This window comes from Pseudopodoces humilis, chromosome 6 (genome assembly GCF_049639895.1).
Source record: "Pseudopodoces humilis isolate 2021_Gansu_Grassland_sample_001 chromosome 6, ASM4963989v1, whole genome shotgun sequence".
NCBI lineage: Eukaryota > Metazoa > Chordata > Aves > Passeriformes > Paridae > Pseudopodoces > Pseudopodoces humilis.
In genome coordinates this window covers 36,391,001-36,410,568 of record NC_142205.1, presented here as the reverse complement: position 1 = coordinate 36,410,568, position 19,568 = coordinate 36,391,001, and the positions used below count along the sequence as shown (strand labels likewise).

Sequence of the window (19,568 nt, the reverse complement as noted above, 5' to 3'; positions counted from 1 at the left end):
AAATTCACTGTTTTCTCACAGTATTTAGAAAAATAGCTTCATTTACCACAGTAAAGTTTCAGTATTTGCATTAAATAAGCTGAATATGGCTACTGCCATATTATGAGGGTTCCTCTGTAATAATGTGAACCATATATGTATGTATATATTTATTTGTTTGTTTATTTACTCTTTTCACAGACACTTCCTTTGGGGCTGGGAGATGGACAGCTCTTTACCTGGACTGATGGCCTGAAAAGGAAGGACTGGCATGATTATGAAAGCATTCAAAAAGATGCTATGCGTTCAGGTATACATGAGTTCAGAAGAAATTAAAGTGGTTTGTTTACTCATTCTTTCTTTCTATGACTATTTGTTCTTTTGAGTCCTTTAAGAGGCATTCCTAGCAACTTCTTTTTGATTGCAGCAGTATCACAAGGACATTATGTTCTGAATTAAGAGGTCAGACCAAGCACAAATATCTTATCTCTGAAAACAGCCAAGTGACAATGTGTTTCCTGCTAGTAACTGTTTAATGATTATAAAATCTGAAAAAATGTTATCAACAAATTATTTTTCATGTTGAAGTCAGTTGTCAGACTGTGACCAGACAGAGTGTTGGTTTACAAAAGGACTGTGGATATGTTACAAAAAAATCCAAATGGTCCTTAAATCAATGAACAAAACCTGTGTTCAATACCAATAGCTGCCAAGAACCTTTGACACTTTTACCACTGTCAAACTCCAATCCTTTAGTCTGCTAAAGCAACTTCATCTCATTCTGACAGTCTACAATTATTTGAAAATGAGAGAAAATTGTGGTTGCAAATAGACTGAAGGACACTGTTACAGTGAGTAATGTAATTTTAATGTACCCTCATGTGCTGCATCCCATACGTGCAGAGAGTATGGTTTGTGTTCCTCTTCTGTCATCAGAGCATGTTCAGATTTGAATTCTTCTTTTACAACATAATATACAACTATTCAACAAAAGATGAATTAAATTAGAAAGAAGGAAGAGAAGCGGCAGTTGAATTACACCTTAATCAGTGTTTGAAAGTCATTATTTTACAAAGGCCAATCTACTATTGTAAAACAAATTATGCTGTCTTGATCCCACTGTCTTGAGACAGCCAAAACCTCCCCCAAAATATCTCTATAACTGTATCTCGTTGACAGATTCATAAGACTTGGTACGTACTTAATTTTGCAGGAGCCTGAACTAGTAAAATATTGAAAGTGTATGTTAATTTTGTAAGCTATTTTTCCCTCTTTTGAATCTTGATCACTAACTAAAGAAATTATCCTTTCCTCCCACATGTGCTTAGAAGGTAAAAAAGGGAGGGAGGGGAAGAAAATTGTTCTAGGCAATTTGGTAGCTGTCAGATCAACAATTGCTGTGTTCCAAATTGCAAAATGTAAAATGACAAATATGTAAGAGAGAATGTATACAAAGCAGCATGTATGTGGAAGCTTGCATATATGTGGGGAATATCATGTTTGCTGGTTGGAATGGACATGCATGGGTGCTTTGCCAATGTACTTTTAATTTCTAAATATGTAATGTGGACCCCATATGTTTTGGACAATAACAGTAATACTTATGATTGTCTGATGGATAGCTTAAAGCATTGCCAATGTGTAGTGCAAACCATTGGATGGAATTGGCTGAGAAGCTGAAAAATCATGTTAAGTAGCTTTGTAATTCCCAGTCCTAAACCCAACATGATAACTGTATTAGCATTTGAATATTAAGATATTCTTATTTACATTTTTTATGAAAACTTTTTTTTTTTTTCATTTTACTATTTGCTAAGTTTGACATTTTAGAAATATATTTTAAATAATTTATATTTGTCATCATTATTCAATAGATTAAAATACCTTTTTATGCTCTTTTCTTTGAAAGTCACAATATGGTAATACAAATGCAAAGCTTTATCAGCAGTGCACTCTTTTGGGACATACTATATAATTTCTCTTCCTAATAACATTAGCTGAAGTACACTATTAGTTAAAAATCCATCTGAAAGCACGACGTGAAAGGGCTTCTTGGGATATTTCAGGAAAGGCAGTTGATGTTTGTTGTACAGAAAAGAAGTATATTTTTAATTCAGTCTGGCTGTTTATGGCTTACAATTTCCTAAGCACTGAGAATATGAATTTCATAATTTAGGAGAGGTACTAGTTTCTTCATGACTACTACTGTTTCATGGACAAATATTTTGATCTCTTTTCATTCCACCAATTAAAACCTATGTTTCTGAATTTGAATGGTATCTCCTCTTGAAGTCAAAAGTAAAGCCTTTTGTAAGACATGCAGAAAAAAAGGTATTATTTTTATTTATTTTAAGTTCTTTAGCTCATCATTTTTTGTCTCTAAAATTACAAATGATCTTGCATATAAATCCTGAAATGAGCTTGTGTTGCTTTTGATTTTGCAGGGCTTTGTTAAAACACCTGAGGTTTAAATGTCTGTTTATGATGCTTCTATTGTTACTTCACATGGTGTTAGCATGGTGATACTATTTGAGAAGGTACTTGAAGTGAAGGATGGAGAAGCAAAGCTTTACACATAACCAGAACTTAACTTAAAAGCACTTGTCAAGACTTCCAAACCAGTTCTAACAATATTAGTTGGTTAATCTTGATAGAATTCAAGAAGACAAGGAAATGCTGTTGTGTTGCAGAAGTACTAATTGTTATACTGTTGGGGAACAGGGAAGTTACACATTTAGTTGCCAGTTATCCAAGCTCTTATTTACACAGTGTCAAAAAGGAATATATAATGACTTAAATATACTTCTTACAATCTTATCAATACAGAATAGATGTAATGAAATGAAAATTAAGTTCATTTTGTCAACCCAATCACTTCCATTCTTTGCTGAATATTACTGTTATCATTAGCTCAAAAGCAGTGACTGAAATATAGGTAAAGGAAAGAAAAAGCTAACCTTTAAAAAAATAAAAGGTAATTCCTAACTAAAAATTTGTGATAAATACTTTGGAAAGAAAGAAGGGGAAAAAAAAAAAAGTTTAATTGCTTCCATTTTCTAAAGTGACCCATTAAGTGAATCAGATATTACAATGAAGTGGGAGGGAACAAAATAAGCTAATCGGAGAAACTGACTTTATTGGAGTTGATAAGTTACGCCAACTTTTTGACAAGAAAACAGAATTTGAAATAAGACCTGTTTCTATTGATTTCTTTTCCTTTGGGAATACAACTGATGACATGCTTTGATGAATAATATACTTAATTTGCATTAAAAATATGAGAACTGTAAACAAATGCAAATCCTACATCTGTCAGTTTTTGTTTTGGTAAGTAATAAACAATGTCTTCTGTATTTCATAGTGGTGGGTGTACCCTACATGAACACAACCTGTGTAGCAATGACCCAGGTAGCTCCTGGTGTGTGGATTAGTCCAGCTACAACAATGCCTGTTGTGTCAGGGCACTGTAAATCCACCTGTATCTCTACAGAGAGTAGAAATCCTGGATGCTGAGACGTCTGGCTTTGCCATGAATCAGTTACTGTAGTTGCCATTTCTTTGTTTTATCAGAGACTTCCCTACATCATATATAGGGAAGTCTCCCTCCTCTGTATAGGGAGGACTCCGAAGACATTTCTACCAAGACGTTCATTTCAGGGGCATGGCAGCTTCTGTGGCTCTGATAGCACTGGTTTTCCATGGTTTCTGTGCAGAACTAGGAGTCTGAGATCCCTCAATGCCCCCATGAGGGATGAGACTCACAGGAGAGAGCCATGAAAGCCTAGGGTAGTAATTCAGAAGCATCCATGAGAAGACATCATGTCGATTTCACCTCTAACTTTATGTCCTGGGTAGTGAGATTAAAAGTCCTCAAGAATCAGTCAATGTCATTGTTCCACCATTTCTGAAAGTTGTTTTATCTATTTCACTCGAGAAATTCTCAGCTTTAGCATCAATTACAAGTAGTAGCAGTAATGATGAATTACAAGCCTTCTCAGGCAAGAGGAAGGATTCATGTGTGTGATTCTTGGGCTTTTAAAGAAGTGCAGATTGAATGTTTATATTCAGATATGGTGCTGTTTCTGATCATGACAACCTATTTCTAACTACAAGCAATAACTTTTAAAATGTAAATTACTACAAAAGGGTACCAGATTGAATAGAAAAAGGGAAAAAAAAGTAAGGTTTTATTTTTGAAAGCATGTAATCAATTCTATCAGTGATATTAATAACTGATAAGATACATGTAGAAGGAATATATACTGCAAGGCGTCTTTGGTTTCAATTTTTATTCTTTAAATACAGTCTTTTATTTTTTTCTTTATAATGCTTTGGAGGTATTTTTGCCTGATTGCATGTGTATGCTGAAATGATTGCATTCTATGAGGTGGATTGAAAATTTAGTGTAACAAACTAACTTCTGAAAGAATGGTAAAATATAAGAAGCTGTGTTAATATAAATTTAGAAAACCGTTTGTCTTCAAAAGAAATTGGCTAAGGAATAGAATAAGTGACTTCAGAGATATGGCTGTCAATACTTTCATGTTTGACTGTTGAGCCATTTTGATCTTGTCTGCTAATAAGATCTCAAAGGAAAAACCTTTTAGAATGAACTGTAACATTCTTTAGAATGTAACACCTAGTATCTATTCCAGCAGTTACTGAGCCATTTGCAATCTTTATTCCTCCTATTTGTATATTTAAATAGCATGTGGAAGCCTTTTGAGGAGGGAAGGATTTAAGGTTGTAATTCTTTCCTGTATTCAGTATTGTCTTTACCTTTCTGCTTCTTTAAAATGTTACCTTGACTGGGAGAAAGGGATTTTAAAGATCTTGACCTTTACATGCCTCAGTGAAGGCATTTCACAGAGATTAGTTCTATAAACAAACAGACAGTGTGTTCTATAGTTCTACAAACAAACATTTATACAGATTAGTTTTATAAACAAGCTAAGCAGAGATATTGAAAAATAAGTGACCTGTACATGTTTGTGATGACAGTGGAAATAGATTGGAGCTCTGTATTCTTGGGGTAGAATGTCAAAAAGAGGCAAAAGACAGGAGCACTTGAGTACAGCAATAACAAATAGCCAACACTGGAAATTTTACTTCAGTGTCACTTAAAGAAATTGTGTACTGGTGATCCTTTTCTATCACTTCTTCTAAAATATTTGGTTAATTCTTGTAATAATTTTGAATAGTGGCCATTCTTAAATTCAGAAGAACTGATCAAGCCTAGTGCCAGTATGTTTCTAGAAAATATGAGACAGCATGATACAGAAAGCAAAAGTAATTGTAATTCCCAATTGTCTATGAAAAAAATTAGTCCTGCGATACTTATATAGATAAATGTTAATAAAATTTGTGCAGGAAGAGAAGTGTATGCTAAAATTCTGATTTACTTTTGCCATATTTCATAGGGAATTATGCACTGGGAATTTTGTCAGCATTATATATTAAACAAGTTTACTAAATTTAATTTAGATCTTTGAACTTGCAATTGCTTTAGAAAAAATGGAGAATTTGCAGTATAATTGGAACTGCAGTGGTAGCCAAGGTCTCAATAAACAGTCGTAACTTAATTGTTCATAGCATTAATCATGAATATGATTCATGCAGTTTACAATGTATTGTTTATAAAAGGGAAAAATGATTGTCAGTTTATCTTAATGCAAGTCTGATATGATTAAAAAATTCTAAGCAGTAATGTTAATCATGGCTTGTCAAGGAGACAGCACATACAGGATGTGTAATATGAAAGATGGATGCAATCTACTGCAGTTACATAAAGTGTTTCAAGTATTAAAATGCATTTGCTCCATAAATTAAGGGCTACAGACTGTGATCTGATTCTACCACTCTTAATGGTCTGGATGTCCAACTGAAAACAGTGAGATCAGCCTGGAGCTGGGTGCCAAGAACAATAAAACTATTATACTCTCAAATACTGATTTGGAAAGTGAATTTTTTTTTCAGTGGCGTTTTCTTTAGAAGTTTAAACCCTGATAGCTAGAAAATATGGTTTGGTGTTTTGGTTTTTTGTTGCAAGGCCTTAAGATTTTCTCTGGGTAACTTCAGACTGGCTTCCTCAGATTGTGAAATGGAATATCACAGTATTATTTGAGTGGTAGCTTGGGTACACATTTTCACTGGATCTCAAGTTACAACTTTATATTACATTGCTGCAGAAGAAGCTAGGAAGTATAAGGCTGTAGTTGCACAAAATTTGTCTCTGTCAGAAAACTGTACATGACAGGACTAACTCTTGCCACTTAAATCTATCCATAAAAACAGTTTATAGGTGGCTGTAAGTTAGAGCCAAGCTTCTATTTTAAAGCACAATGCCTCTGTTGCCTTGGCCAGATATGAGGCCCTTTTTGTGGCTGAAGTAAATGTGATTCTTTCCCTGTTCTTCCCTGTCCCCACCCCTGCCACACACATGTACTTTGGAAACTCAGCAGTTAAACGATTTAAATGTAATTAGAAAGCTAATTTTTAAGAGCTACCAGGGTGACCAAGGAGGAAGAAGCAGACTTCGTAATATGACTCCTGTTATTTAGAACACTGAAAATTATCTTCTGTGTGCTTTTCTGTGCTGGGAATTGGCATGTTGATTTTTACCTTGATAGGCGGAAAGAAAATTGTATTTCCAGAAACTTGACAAGAAATAGCTATTGACTCTCACTGTATCAGTGATACATATTCTCAAATGAAACCAGTGTCCAAAATTCAAGAAGTACTCTCTTAGAAGAACTATTAAAGTTGCTAGGTTTTCATCTTTTTCTATATTTTAATCTGTGCAGGGATATGTGGTTTCAAATCTCGAAGAAACCAAAGTTTACTGTCTAGTACCTTTTCCCATGGTATTTGAATGTTGATTTGAGAGCTCACACATTTTTAAAAAGAAAGATACAAACAAGCCAAAGCAAAAAAAAAAATTAAAAAGTAAAAACAATAAGAAGCAGATGCCATGTGCTTGTGATAATCCCTAGTATTACCTGTTCAGTAAAGTGGTGAAGACCTGTCTTCATGGACTTACATCAGTATTAGTGATCAAGAGCTGATGTTGGTGAATGTATTTAATGGGTAATACGTGGGGATTTAATAGAGTTACTGCCTAAAAAAAGAGGAAACTTGACTTAAGAAGTTTTGTGTTTGGGGCTTTTTGGGAGTGAGGGGTATGAGAGGACATGTCAGCTAAAATGGGTCTTTTAATTTGGCATTTGCACTCTAGAATGATGGTTCTGATTTTGACTCTGTTTGGCATCTTTGTGCTTAAACATTTTCAGGCCTATCTAAGTAATGTTTAGTAGGAATTCTTTCTAGGTACTTGGCTGATTTGGTTTTATGTTTGTATTTTTTTTTTTTTTTTAAGAGAGAGATGTTTTGTAGTAATTCTGGAAAAGGGATTTTATCTGCATAGTCTTCAAAAACATGAGGCTCATTTACAGAGAGTTTGGAATAACCAAAAAGCTTAGAGACCTTCAGGCTAGACCTGTCTGTATGTAAGGAGGGGGAGAGCTCTATAGACCATCTAAATTGATCTTATTAGCTCTTGTGATGGGTGTAAAAATAATCAAGTTTGTCACTTCAAGGCAATTATTGCTTGACTCAGTGGAACAAAGAAACATTGCTTAGTTTGCTGTGAAAACTGAAATATGGAAAAGAAGGAGAGAGGCAGGGGACATAGCTACATACACAAAAACACTTTTGGAGTATTGTTTTAACCTTTTTGTCTTCAAAAAGCCAACAAGATGCTTAGATTCCTAAAAAAAAAAAAGAATAAAGCCCAATAAATAGTGCCTACTTTCCTGTCATAGCTTCTTTCTTTTGAGGATTTGAATTAAGTTTGCAAGTACAAAAGTCTAGTATAGTTATCTGAATGCAGTTTATGACTGAAATATGTGTAAGGTGACTTTCTTTCTTTTCCTTCCTGTTTTCATTAAATAAGCTGACAGAGGAAAATTATTGGACTGGTGAAACCATTTGTCTGACATCCAGTGAATATATGTGAAAAGGCAGAGATGTATGATTGTTTTGCTATAATTTACTTTATAGACACTAGCTCATCAAGTTATACCCTGTAATCACTGCTTCTCAGGGAACAGAGCTACCTTTTGAATGGGATTGTGTAATACAAAGTTGTCTGCCCTGAATGCTTGCAGTGAAGTGTTGTCTGGGGGAAGCTATCCTCTTCCTAATATAAAGAAAGTAGAAAAATAACACAGATTTCTGGGAGTGATAAATATAAAGAAAGTAGAAAATATAAAGAAAGAATAATATAAATATAATTATATATTTTATATAAAGAAAGATAATATAAATATAAGTAATATAATTTAATATTAATATAAATATAATAATAAATAATTAATATATTATAAAATATAAAGAAATATAATATAAAGAATAATATATATAATATAAAGATATATAATAATATAATATATATTATATTAAAGAATAATATAATATAAAGAATATATGTAATATATATAATATATATATAACAATAATATAAAGAAATTATAATATAATATAATATAATATAATATAATATAATATAATATAATATAATATAAAGAGAAAATAATAATATAAAGAATAATATATATAATATAAAGATATATACTAATATAATATAATATAAAGAATAATATAAAGAAAGTAGAAAAATAAAACAGATTTCTGGGAGTGACATTTTGTTCTGCCAACCTGCCAAGTTCTTTGAGCTACAAGGTAGAAATAAACTTTTTTACTTTTTTTTTAAGGCATGCTTTAGATTGAAAGTTCTGCAGGTGATTTTGAAATGTGAATAGTAAAACTTGCCAGGAGTTTCAGTGGAAAAATGCTCAGTTTTTAAAAAAAAATCAAGATGCATATTTATATTTATTATAGGTATTCTTAAAACATGTAAACAGTCTTACTCTTGAAATTTGTCATGAAATGGTTTACATTTTTCTATTTTTAAAAGATAGCTGAAGTAATTTCAGGTTACCCTGACCATTACTTCTGTTTTACGTGCTAAGTACTTAGATAGCTTGTGTGTGTTTTGGAAACTACTGTTAATGAATATGAGGTTACTGGTACTTTTACTTGCTTCTTGCATTTTTATTCCATGCCAGTTTACAAGAGGTGAGACTGATCTAAAACACAGTGGGTACTGGTGTGTAAGGTGGGGAAGGATTAATCTCCAGAGGGCAAGTTGCAGCCTTTCTAAAAGGATACCGATTCTGTTGTCCTCCCAGGTCTCCTTTCTGAGCAACTCTGGTTATTGAATACTTCAAGGACTTTTTCATTGAGAGACTAATCTATTTCTAGTATTGTCACACAAAAAGAAAAGAAGCCTCTAAATAAATAGCATTAGTTTATTTGGATTTTTTTTCTATTTATTTTGTTCCCAGCTTTCACTAGAATGGTAATACTGGAAAAACACCCAAACTTCATATGCTTCACAAAAAGAGTGAAAGCTGTGAGTAGTTGAAGTTCTGGAAGGCTGACATTTTAATTAGCTGCTGTTAATGAGTAAGTTAAGCAAGTTACTAACATGCTGCCACTTCAGCCGGGTATTGAAATTACTTTTTCCCCCAGTCTATATAGTGAACAATTTTTTAAAGTCTGTAATAAATGGTGATAAAGATGATATTTTTATCTTTTTTCTTTCTTATTTTTTTGAGGCTTCTGAAGTCATACATAGAAATTTTGAGACCCTGAGCATTTCTTGGCAATGAGTTAATTTCTCCCCAATTTGAGTCTGTTTTGACCATGATAGCAGTTAGTGAGTGATCTCTCCCTGCCTTTATCTCAACCCACAAGCCTTTTATTATATTTTGTCTTCTCTGTCCAGCTGAGGAGGGGAGTGATGGAGTGGCTTTGGTGAGCACCTGGCATCCAGCCAGGATCAAATCACCACAGCAGAACATCAGTTCTTAATCCAGCCAAAGTCCTTTGTCATAATTTCCCTCACTATTATAAAGATGTTGGTTTACTATTTAAGCAAGTACAGGAAAAATTAAATTAAATGTATGCAGAAACACATACAAAAAAATTTGTACTTGCTTCTCTTGACCCAATTATCAACTATTTTAAAAAAAAAAAAAATCAGAAAATACTTTTGGCTGAATCCAGACATCAGTGTTTCATAAGTTAACTTTTCCAGAGAAGTTCCCAATGGACCTATTGGGTTCCAATTGAATTATGCATAAATGTGGCCTTGGGATAAATATTTAGTTGTGTCCTGTAAGTGATGATTTGTCCTTTTGAACAGAAAATATTTTTAAACTAATTAGTTGAAAATCTGTTCAGATCCTGGCTGAAGGTGGTTCATGAAGTCTCCACTTCTATCTCTGCCTAATTCGACAGCATATATTGACTGGAAATTTCAGTTGGCTTTAGTAAAGGAAATTTGCTCAAATTTGTGTCAGGCGTTTGAATAATAGTTGTCATTAATTAGACTTTTATTGTTCAGAAAGATGTGAATCAATGGCAAGGGAGGAAAAGGGCTGTGGAGAGCTGTGCTGTGCTCAGAGCAGGTCAAGCATTAAGTTTAGCTCTCCTTACCACTGGAATGCCAGTCAGTTGTAGAACTCTTTAAAATAAAGAATGCATTTTAAACCATTTTAAATACCATGCATTGGTTTTTATCATGTATTTAATCGTTAGTATTGCCTTTTATCATGAATTTAAAGATGTGTGATAAAAGGCAATACTAACAATTGCAGCACTAGTGTCTTTTATAAGAAGAAGGAAAGGCAGTGCCTGGCAAGTGCAGTGATAGTGAGTAAATGGAGCAGTGTATGTAGTATTGAAAGTTTTCACAAGAGAAATATGTCTGATTTGCCAAAAGAAAACACAAAAAAGAGAAGAACATTGAGATTCAAAGTGTTACCTTGGGTGTGATAGAACAAAATGCATTTTGTTCTAAGTAAGAAGTACTTACACAGGCCAGTCCCAAGAACATGGCATTACTTGTCTCAGCTGTTCATCTGGGTTTATATTGCTTGCCTTGATGATAATTCTTGTATCTCTGAATTTGTAGGGATGCCTGCTTTTTATACTATCCCTGGTAATTATTTGCATTCTCAGCTTATAATGTATAAATCTGAACAGACCTGAAAAAGCAAAAAATCATTTCTGTACTACCTGAGAAACTTGCCTTGAGTGAGCAAACACTGCTTGCTTATTGGCATTCTTCTCAGACTTGCAGAAGGAATAAGTTTGTCCTTGTCACTGAGTCACCATGTGGGGAATCAGATGGGTTAGTTCTGCTTCTTGGGTCTGCCTCAAACTTTAACTGTGAATATTTACTATCTCCATATGTAAAAATTGTTATTATAGATATAGATAGATATAGATATAGATAGATATAGATATAGATATAGATACATAGATATAGATAGATATAGATAGATATAGATATGGATGCATGTGTGTATATATATGTGTATGTGTATGTATATGTATATTTATATATTTTTTGTTGCTGGTTTTTTGGGTATGCTTGTGGTTTGTTTAATTTTGGGATTTTTTTGGAGGGGTCGCACAGGTTAAATCCAAATTTACTGGGAGCCGTGATAGCTCTTGTATTCTCTGGAGGGTGTGGATCATGGAATAATGCTTCATGTACAAGAGTGACTACATTGTTGTACACTGTTGACTCACACTCATTTTTCCAGGTTATTCCATCTTCTTCATGTGGCAGCCACAAAGCCAGCTTCTGGAGCTAGTTTAGCTCCAGGGGAAAAAAAAAAAAGGAAAAAAGAAAGATTCCATATTAAGAAATTTATTCCATGGAACATCCTATTTGTGTTCCTGTGATAGTATGTTGTAAACAGTACATGGTTATTATATGTCTTAGAATGAAGAAAAATAGAGGAACAAGGATAACTCTTATGTTAATTACAGCTGTTATGACCCTATCATTTGAAACACTACCTGTGAAACTGTAATTTTGCATTAATTTTGTGGGTTTGTTTGGTTGTTGTATCTAACCCTGTTATGGACACTTCAGTCTGAGCTTTTTAAAGATATCTGTTTGACCATACACATTAATTAGATATGATTCTCTGGTATTAGAGACTGTTAGAATGCCATTCTTGAGGCATTTTGTATGAATTAATTAATTCAAGTACTGAAACAAATACCTTACCATTATTAGATTTTTTTCAGGTCATGTTCTGTAGTAGATACTTTTTATCCTAGCAGGTCCTTCAGTTACTAAATGAAAATGTGAGGCCTTTTTTATGGTTGAATTCTGTTCCTCACATGCTTGCTCATTCAGTGTTTGGCTCTGATTAATGGTCTACAGCCCGTCTGTTCTAATGTTAAATGAAAAAAACATTCTGCTGGCTGCGGCATTTGGTGATAAGTAGTTAGACTAAATAGAAGATGTACTGTGCATCCCTTGGCTACAGAGTTATGATTAGATTCAGCTCAGCGTGCAGAATACTACTGAGGATATTGCTTCTCTGCTGCAGTGATAGAGCAACTCATATCAAAACAGCATGTGTTGCTGCTTATCATGCATTGTATACTGTGGCATTCTAAATACACTGGACAAACCTAAATAGTACGGTCTATTTTTTTCTTTTATTTTTGCTAGATTTATTAAAGTGGAAATGAGGGGGTTAGAATGAGTCTTTCCACCCAGCAAGCCATTGTAGTACTTGCAGCAAGTTTTAAAAGCCATATCTTTTAAGAAAAATTCTATTTCTTATTTTTGTGAAATGTTTATTCAAGCCTTTGGGCAGTTGACTTTTCAGGGTTCGTATGCAGTCATTCTGCTAAAAAAAAAACAAAACCACTGGTTTACCTCATGATATATTTTAAAACAATCACTTCCCTCGCACACATACGCATTGTATTTTTACTCTGCAATGTCTATGTTGGAAATTTAGAGGCTGCATTTTTAATGCTTCAAATAAATGAAAAGGGAGAGGGGTACTTTAATATTCCCTAAAGTACAGGCTGTCAGATTTAGAAATTAATTATTGATTAATTAACTGAAAATGACTAATTGAAAAAATGCATATATAACCACAGTTTCTTGTTTCTATATCAGTCATTTCATATTGGTTATTTGAAAGATATAGAGTTGGATTTTTCCAATGGTTACCTGTATAATACCCTTCTGCTAGGATACCACTGCCAATGGTAAAAGTCAGGTTGCGTATTAAAGTGACATCCAGTAAAAGGCCTAGATACCTGCAAGAATTAATCTCAAGAGCACTGAGCTAATTTTTTCTTCTTGCAAATTAATTAACTCAGCAAACAGTATTTTATTACAGATAAACAGGTAACATATAAAAGCTAATTCCTAAAGTATAACAATAATAATTTTTCAATCCCTTTTGTAAAGGCGACAGCTAGGCCAGCTGATTGTCCCCCATTCCCGAGCCAAATCCTGCTTTACCTGTGGGAACTATGGAGTTCTGTGAGTCAACAAGTCCCAGCTGAAGTTTCCAGAGCTTTGTGCTGTGACCTGGGGCTTTTGACACTCTTCCAGATGTTGTTGTTGCTTGCTCCACTTGGTACATTCATTCGTTCTTCTGCTCACTGCCACTGCTACTCATCATTTTTGTGCTTCTCAGCCTGACCTACTGTCATTTTGTGTCATTTTCTCTTGTTTCCAGTTTAAAGAAATGTGCATGAAATGCTAACATGTATACATATACAGAATATTGTTTATCAGCTTCTCCCACTTTGTGAAGTCTTTAAAAAAAATCCTGAGCCATTTTTTCCTTGCAATCTGACACAGGGGTTATGATCTTAAATTAACATGAAGAGTTGTCCTAGGCCTATTAAATATGTGGAAATCTGGCAATTATATTAAATACAGTTACAAAGCTGTAATTTTCTTCTTTTTTCCCCCCACTTGGATATTCTTTTTATAGAAATGCTTCTCAAACATCTGTAAAATAAGTATATTTGAGAGGTTCCTCTTTGTGCCTCTCATTTCCTTTCTTGGATGTGCTCTTCCTTTACCTACTTCCTCCCGACTGTGGGTTGAGGAATGGCAGAACACATCACTGCTGTAAGTAGGGATTTCATTCTGTAACAGGTTCCTTTCATTTTTATCTGAATAGATAAGCAAACAATACTCCAAAGGTCCAACTACAGTACAATTTGAATGTACTTTCCTGGTTTTTTAAGGAGCATTTTTAAGTTCTTCTCTGGTATTTTTTTTGTTTGGTTGACTGGAGGTTTTCTTCGTTTCTTATTCTTGTGGTTTGATTGTTTTGTTGAGGTATTTTTGTTTAGTTCTGGATGTGAGCAGGCAGGCAAATAACAACATTTAAAGTTATATGCTTTTTTTAGTTTTTTCTCCCAACCTATGCTATTTGTACAAAGCTATTCCTGAAGAGAGAAGCAATTTAGTTCATATTTCTCCTGCTGACATCATATTACTGTAGCAGCAATCTAGAAAGGACAAAGCCTCATATTTGCTCCTGATAACATCTCTGTACCACTTACCAAGGACTACATGATCCTTGGAAAAGAAAACCCGTATGTACTACTGTCATCTGAAGATGGATAAAATAGTAGGGATTTTAATGCTTCCTGAGTGAATTTTTGATTGTTTTCTATAATAGTTCTATATTGAAAGTGTAATAAATACATTTGATTATACATTTATAAAGAAATTATTTATTTGTGTGTGAAAATTTATTGTTCAGGATTTCCTTGACAAGGCTTTTGCATAAATAAGATTTGATTACTTCTCTAATGCTAAGAAAAAGCCTTTTATAATGCCTCAGACTTTGATAGAGTTGTGTAATAAATAATTAGAAGTGTTGTAAATCTTACTTAGTGCCTTTTTAAACTCCTACAAGGTAGTGATAAAATATTTTTTAAAATATACTTTTGATCATATTTCCATTGATTTAAAATCAATTACATTCCTTTCCCTATAATATAAATTAGGGTAATGAAATTGTACAACTGAGGTACTCTGAGGAGTTTAGAAAAAGTAGAATAAACTTGAGATAAATGTAGTTCCGTTTCTGATGCAAGTTTTATGGACTCTGAGGAAACCTATAGTCAGTTCTCCTCCTATTTCTCATAGCAATTATAGAAATTTAAAGTTGGGATCCACCTCAATAGATGACCAGAGTCGTATCAACTGTCTCTCTGAGGCATGTTATCCTTTCTTGCATGCATATACATGGATCCCAAAGTTCCCTGGATTGCCTTTTCCATTATTTTACTGGTCATACAGTTAGAAAAATGTTTACTTTCAATCTGAAAAGCCGTAATATGTACATATAAATATACACCTACACATTTTTTGCAATTTGGGTAGTTCCATTTGATATGAAGGGAATTATTTTAATGTGAGACATGCTGTTTTAATTTCTGTCTCAGTAACAAATTGTCAAAGATCATTCATGCACTTATTAAATTAAAATTTTCATCCATTTTACTGGAAATTAACATAAATATGCAAAACCACAAACAGCATTTGCTCAAAACAAACAATTCCTTTTCTAGTGTGAAAGGAGAATGTAGTTCTGCACCCTGCCCTCCTGTCTGTGAGGAAAAGGAAAAATCAGGAATACAATGATTCTGTTTGTACTCAAACGGAAATTCACTTCCAAAAAGGCAGAATGTGCTGGCAGTTTGAGTTGCTAATCTGTTTTACTTATCTAAATAATATTAAGTTGATCTCCACAGTGAAAGATGGAAGACTTGTATACAACTGTGCACTAGGAAAACTTCAGACATTATGTAAAAGATACCACAGATTGCTTTAAACAGAGTTTTTGCCCTTTGACTTGGCTAGTTACCATATCAGGGATCAAAAAGGTTTGTTTTGTGAAAATTTATGTGTCAAAATGATGTAAGATATCTGACTCAAATGTTTTTATTCTGTTGCTGATCTTCATTTCCCATTTTACTTCTCACTCTCTATCTTTGAGGCTGATGTGTGACTGCATTCATTTGGAATTTGTGTTTCTCTGTCTACCTTTGCTAAGAATTACAATCAGTCTCCTCTCATGGGACTTCAATTCTGTACTGAAAGATTGTGAGAACTTCCATGAGAGAGGATGAGCTTGGAGCTTATGTGTGATGAGCACAGCCGAGCTGTGCTAAATTCTCGGTGGAATATTTAGAGATAATTCCTAATATATATTTTAAAGAATGGCAGAATTAACTTATGTAAAATAATAAAGTGCACTGTAAGTAAGAAGACTTAATTGTAGGTTTACGTATTAAAATAAAATCCTTGTAGGTACTAAAGCAATTAGCACATGGAGAATTCTTTTTCCCTACTACTGTTTTAGAGTTAAAGGATGCTTGAATGCTTGAATTAAAGGCTGTGCTTAAATACTTATGTGAATTATAGTCTTGACTTGGTATGGCTGTGTAGTCATGCCTGAGTAATCTAATAGCAGTGAGTATAAACAGTAAATAATTCAGATGTACACAGTTCTTCCCCACAGACACTGAGTGGCTTATGTTCTTTATCCACTTGGTTTCCTGTGTTAAGATGTCAAGCAATTGCTTAGCTTCTTGAACTACTATGGCAAAGCCAATCTTTTTTACCATGCCTGCTGAATTATAAATAATGTTCATCTGATTGATAAAAAAAAAAACAACCTGAAAAGAAAACCCAAAAGACCCTGAAATGAGAACCTGTTGCACACAAACTATAAACAACCATTTGTTGTTTATAGTTTTGAGCAAGGTCCCCTATCTACTGCATATGCAAGTAGTGCAGAATTCCTGTTGCATTTTCAAACTGATTTACAGTTGATCTATTTTGCCAACAATATCCCTGTTCTCTTTATAATTATAGTACATGGAAAATATACCAATGTAGCTGATCCAGAGCCATTATTCTACAATTAGACTTTTGTACTGAGTATACAGAATGGTTTTTATATTCTTGTTTCACCTTAACCATCTTCCCTTTGAACCATCTGTTGAACAAGAGGGTTTATTCTCCTCCTGCTGTATCTGCATTATATATAAGCAGAAGATGCCTAACTGAGGTGTCCTTGAACTATCATTTCTCACAAGTTGTCAAGAATAGAACTGAAAATTTTTAGGGCTAGGTATACAGTGTATGGTTTCCTAGGAGACTGTAACATCCCTGAGTAGGGCTAAAATATCCTTATAGAGTATCTAATACTTGGTCAAGCCAGTACTTTATCTTGATGCCTCCAATATCTTACTTTACCTTTTTTTTTTTTTATGTGAAAACCTATGGAGAAGCATTTAACCCTTAAAATAACACAATATTAAGCAATGTAGAGACGTTAACTCCAAAACTGTCATAGTGCCTTTAGAAGAAAACCTAGCATATTTTCGTACTTGCTTACATTGATTACTGAGTTACAAATCAGACTAATAATTCTGTAATCACAAAGGTAAGACAGCACTGTATGAATTAAACATTGCTGTAAGGCTTCCCATGCAGTGGAGCATTCTGATGGGATTTTTGGGCCCAGGTAGAATATATGTGTCATTCTTGTGCTATTGGATTTTTCCCTTCCGTGACAAATCAAAATCCTGAACTAAAACTTCTGATTGTCCTTAGTTTATGAGGTTATTTTTACTGGAATTGTAAACCATCCTCAGAGAGTTAGTGACAAGTCTTAGTGCTGGGTTGGTTTTATCCATCACATTTCGATGAGTCCCCTTTTAGATGTAAAGAGGCAAAAAAATTCACTATCAGATTTTTTACTCTCAGTTTCTACAGGCTACTTTATAGCTTTCTTGCACTTTCTGTATTGCTGTTTTGCTTTCAGACAGAAGAGACAGTATAAAAGGGCTTACATTTTATACATCAATACTTCAATAGATTTAAAGTAGTCTTCTGTAGGCAATAATTATACTTAAAATGATACTTAATCAGGGTCCTTTTCAGCAGAATTTTACTTTTCTTACATTGTGAAATTTCCCCTTTTTATCCTGGCACATAGGTCTACCTCAAAACCATTGTGCAGTGATAGAAATTACTGTGAGACATCTAGGAAGGAAAATCAGTGACAAGAGAGTTTTCTGTGCTTATGATGTTTTTTTAATGCTGAGAAGGCTTATACATGGCATTTTTCTCTACGAAGGGAATCCTTCAAGCCTAACCATCACCCAAGAGTTGTACTTATTTTAATGCTTATCTTCTGAGCTCCCTACTTCTCTCCTTCCAAGGTCATTCATAAGGAATGGTCTCTTTTTACCAAAGCTCTTTTAGAGAAATTAGCAAGCTGGATCTGATAGATGGCTCCCCTAGCTAATGATCCCTAACTAATCAGGAGGAACTGCAGGGTGAGAGAGCAAGCAAACAAAAAGCTGGGAGAAATAGCCATGACATTCCAAAAAGTGCATAAGCCTTGTTTTGTGCTATATAAGTGTATTTCAATGAAGTGTTAGGAAAGAGTCATGCTTCACACCTTCTAGTGCACCTCATAGCTGAGCTATACTGCATAAGTGCAAAAGCTTTTCGGTCCAATACTTAACACAACATGACAGGGGAATGTTCTGCCTGTTCCTGAGTTGCTCTAGATAACAACCATGATATTTATACTTCTGGCTTGTGCACGGTGGTATTGTGCCATATTTGATGGGGAAGAATGGAAAACTGTTTTGCAAATGCATATGTCATTAGCTGCTTTTTTAGAATCATGCCTCCTCCCCATTATTAATATGAAATCATAAAGATTCTCATAGAAGTATAGTCTCAGATTTTGTATTATATTAGTGTGTTGCATGCATTTGGAGATAAGAATGACAAAATACCTGTTAGTAATGAAGTAGCATAAATAGAGAGGGTTTCATGATGGTAATTAATTTCCCCCCCTTGTAAGTAACAGTAATTGTTTTCATTAAGAATTTAAATTTAAAATATATGCACAAATTTTAGAATAAAAAAATTACTATTTTAGCTGAAAAAATTCTAGAATTGAGTCACTACAGCACCTTTAATTTTAACGTCTTGTGCTTGTGCGGTGTGAAATAGGGCACTGATAGAGGCTTATGGGCTTTAAGGATACCACTGGATGTTTCTCTCAGCTTCTGGTTGCTTTCCTTTTCATCCACTCCTGTAGCTGCTCCTGATTAGGTGGGGATCACATGCCCTTGATCGCTTATTGAATCCAGCTGATTAATTTCTCTATAAGAGCCCAGGTAAAAGGAGGCATTTTCTTAAAAGGGAGCCTGGTGGAAGACGGCTAGAGAGGTTATATAATCTGATCAATGAGATGTAAAGGAAAGCATAGGTTCTTGAGAACCTGAATAGGCTCGAAGGGTTTTGAAACTCTGAAGAGTACATTCTCTGCAAGAATGGGAAGAATAAATGTAGCTGAGAAGAATTGAAGGCTTTTATTTTCTGATTTTCTTTGTAGTGCTTTTATTAGTTCCCTGCTCTCTTACTGGAAGAGATAGAGGTATAGTAGCCTGAGGTAGGCACTAAGCAAGCCAAGTGACTGATGATGAGAACTAACTTGGGAATAAAAAGCTGGAATGGAAAGTCTGTGCTTTGCCAGGGAACAAGCAGATAATTTCTTTGGGGAAGCACAAAGTGACCAGTTTCTGAAAGCAACTCCACAGTGCTGTAGCGTCAGAAACACTGAGTACATCTGTCTTGT

The 19,568-nt window shown here is 34.1% G+C and overlaps 1 protein-coding gene across 1 annotated transcript in view; it reads left to right on the top strand.

Moving 5' to 3' along the window:
• GALNTL6 (polypeptide N-acetylgalactosaminyltransferase like 6) overlaps positions 1-19,568 on the top strand; it is a 423,143-nt gene that overhangs the window by 161,107 nt on the left and 242,468 nt on the right. Inside the window, exon 2 of the mRNA XM_005517623.2 lies at positions 181-289. Coding sequence (XP_005517680.1) covers positions 181-289 — 109 coding nt within the window. The remainder of the gene's footprint in view (positions 1-180; positions 290-19,568) is intronic.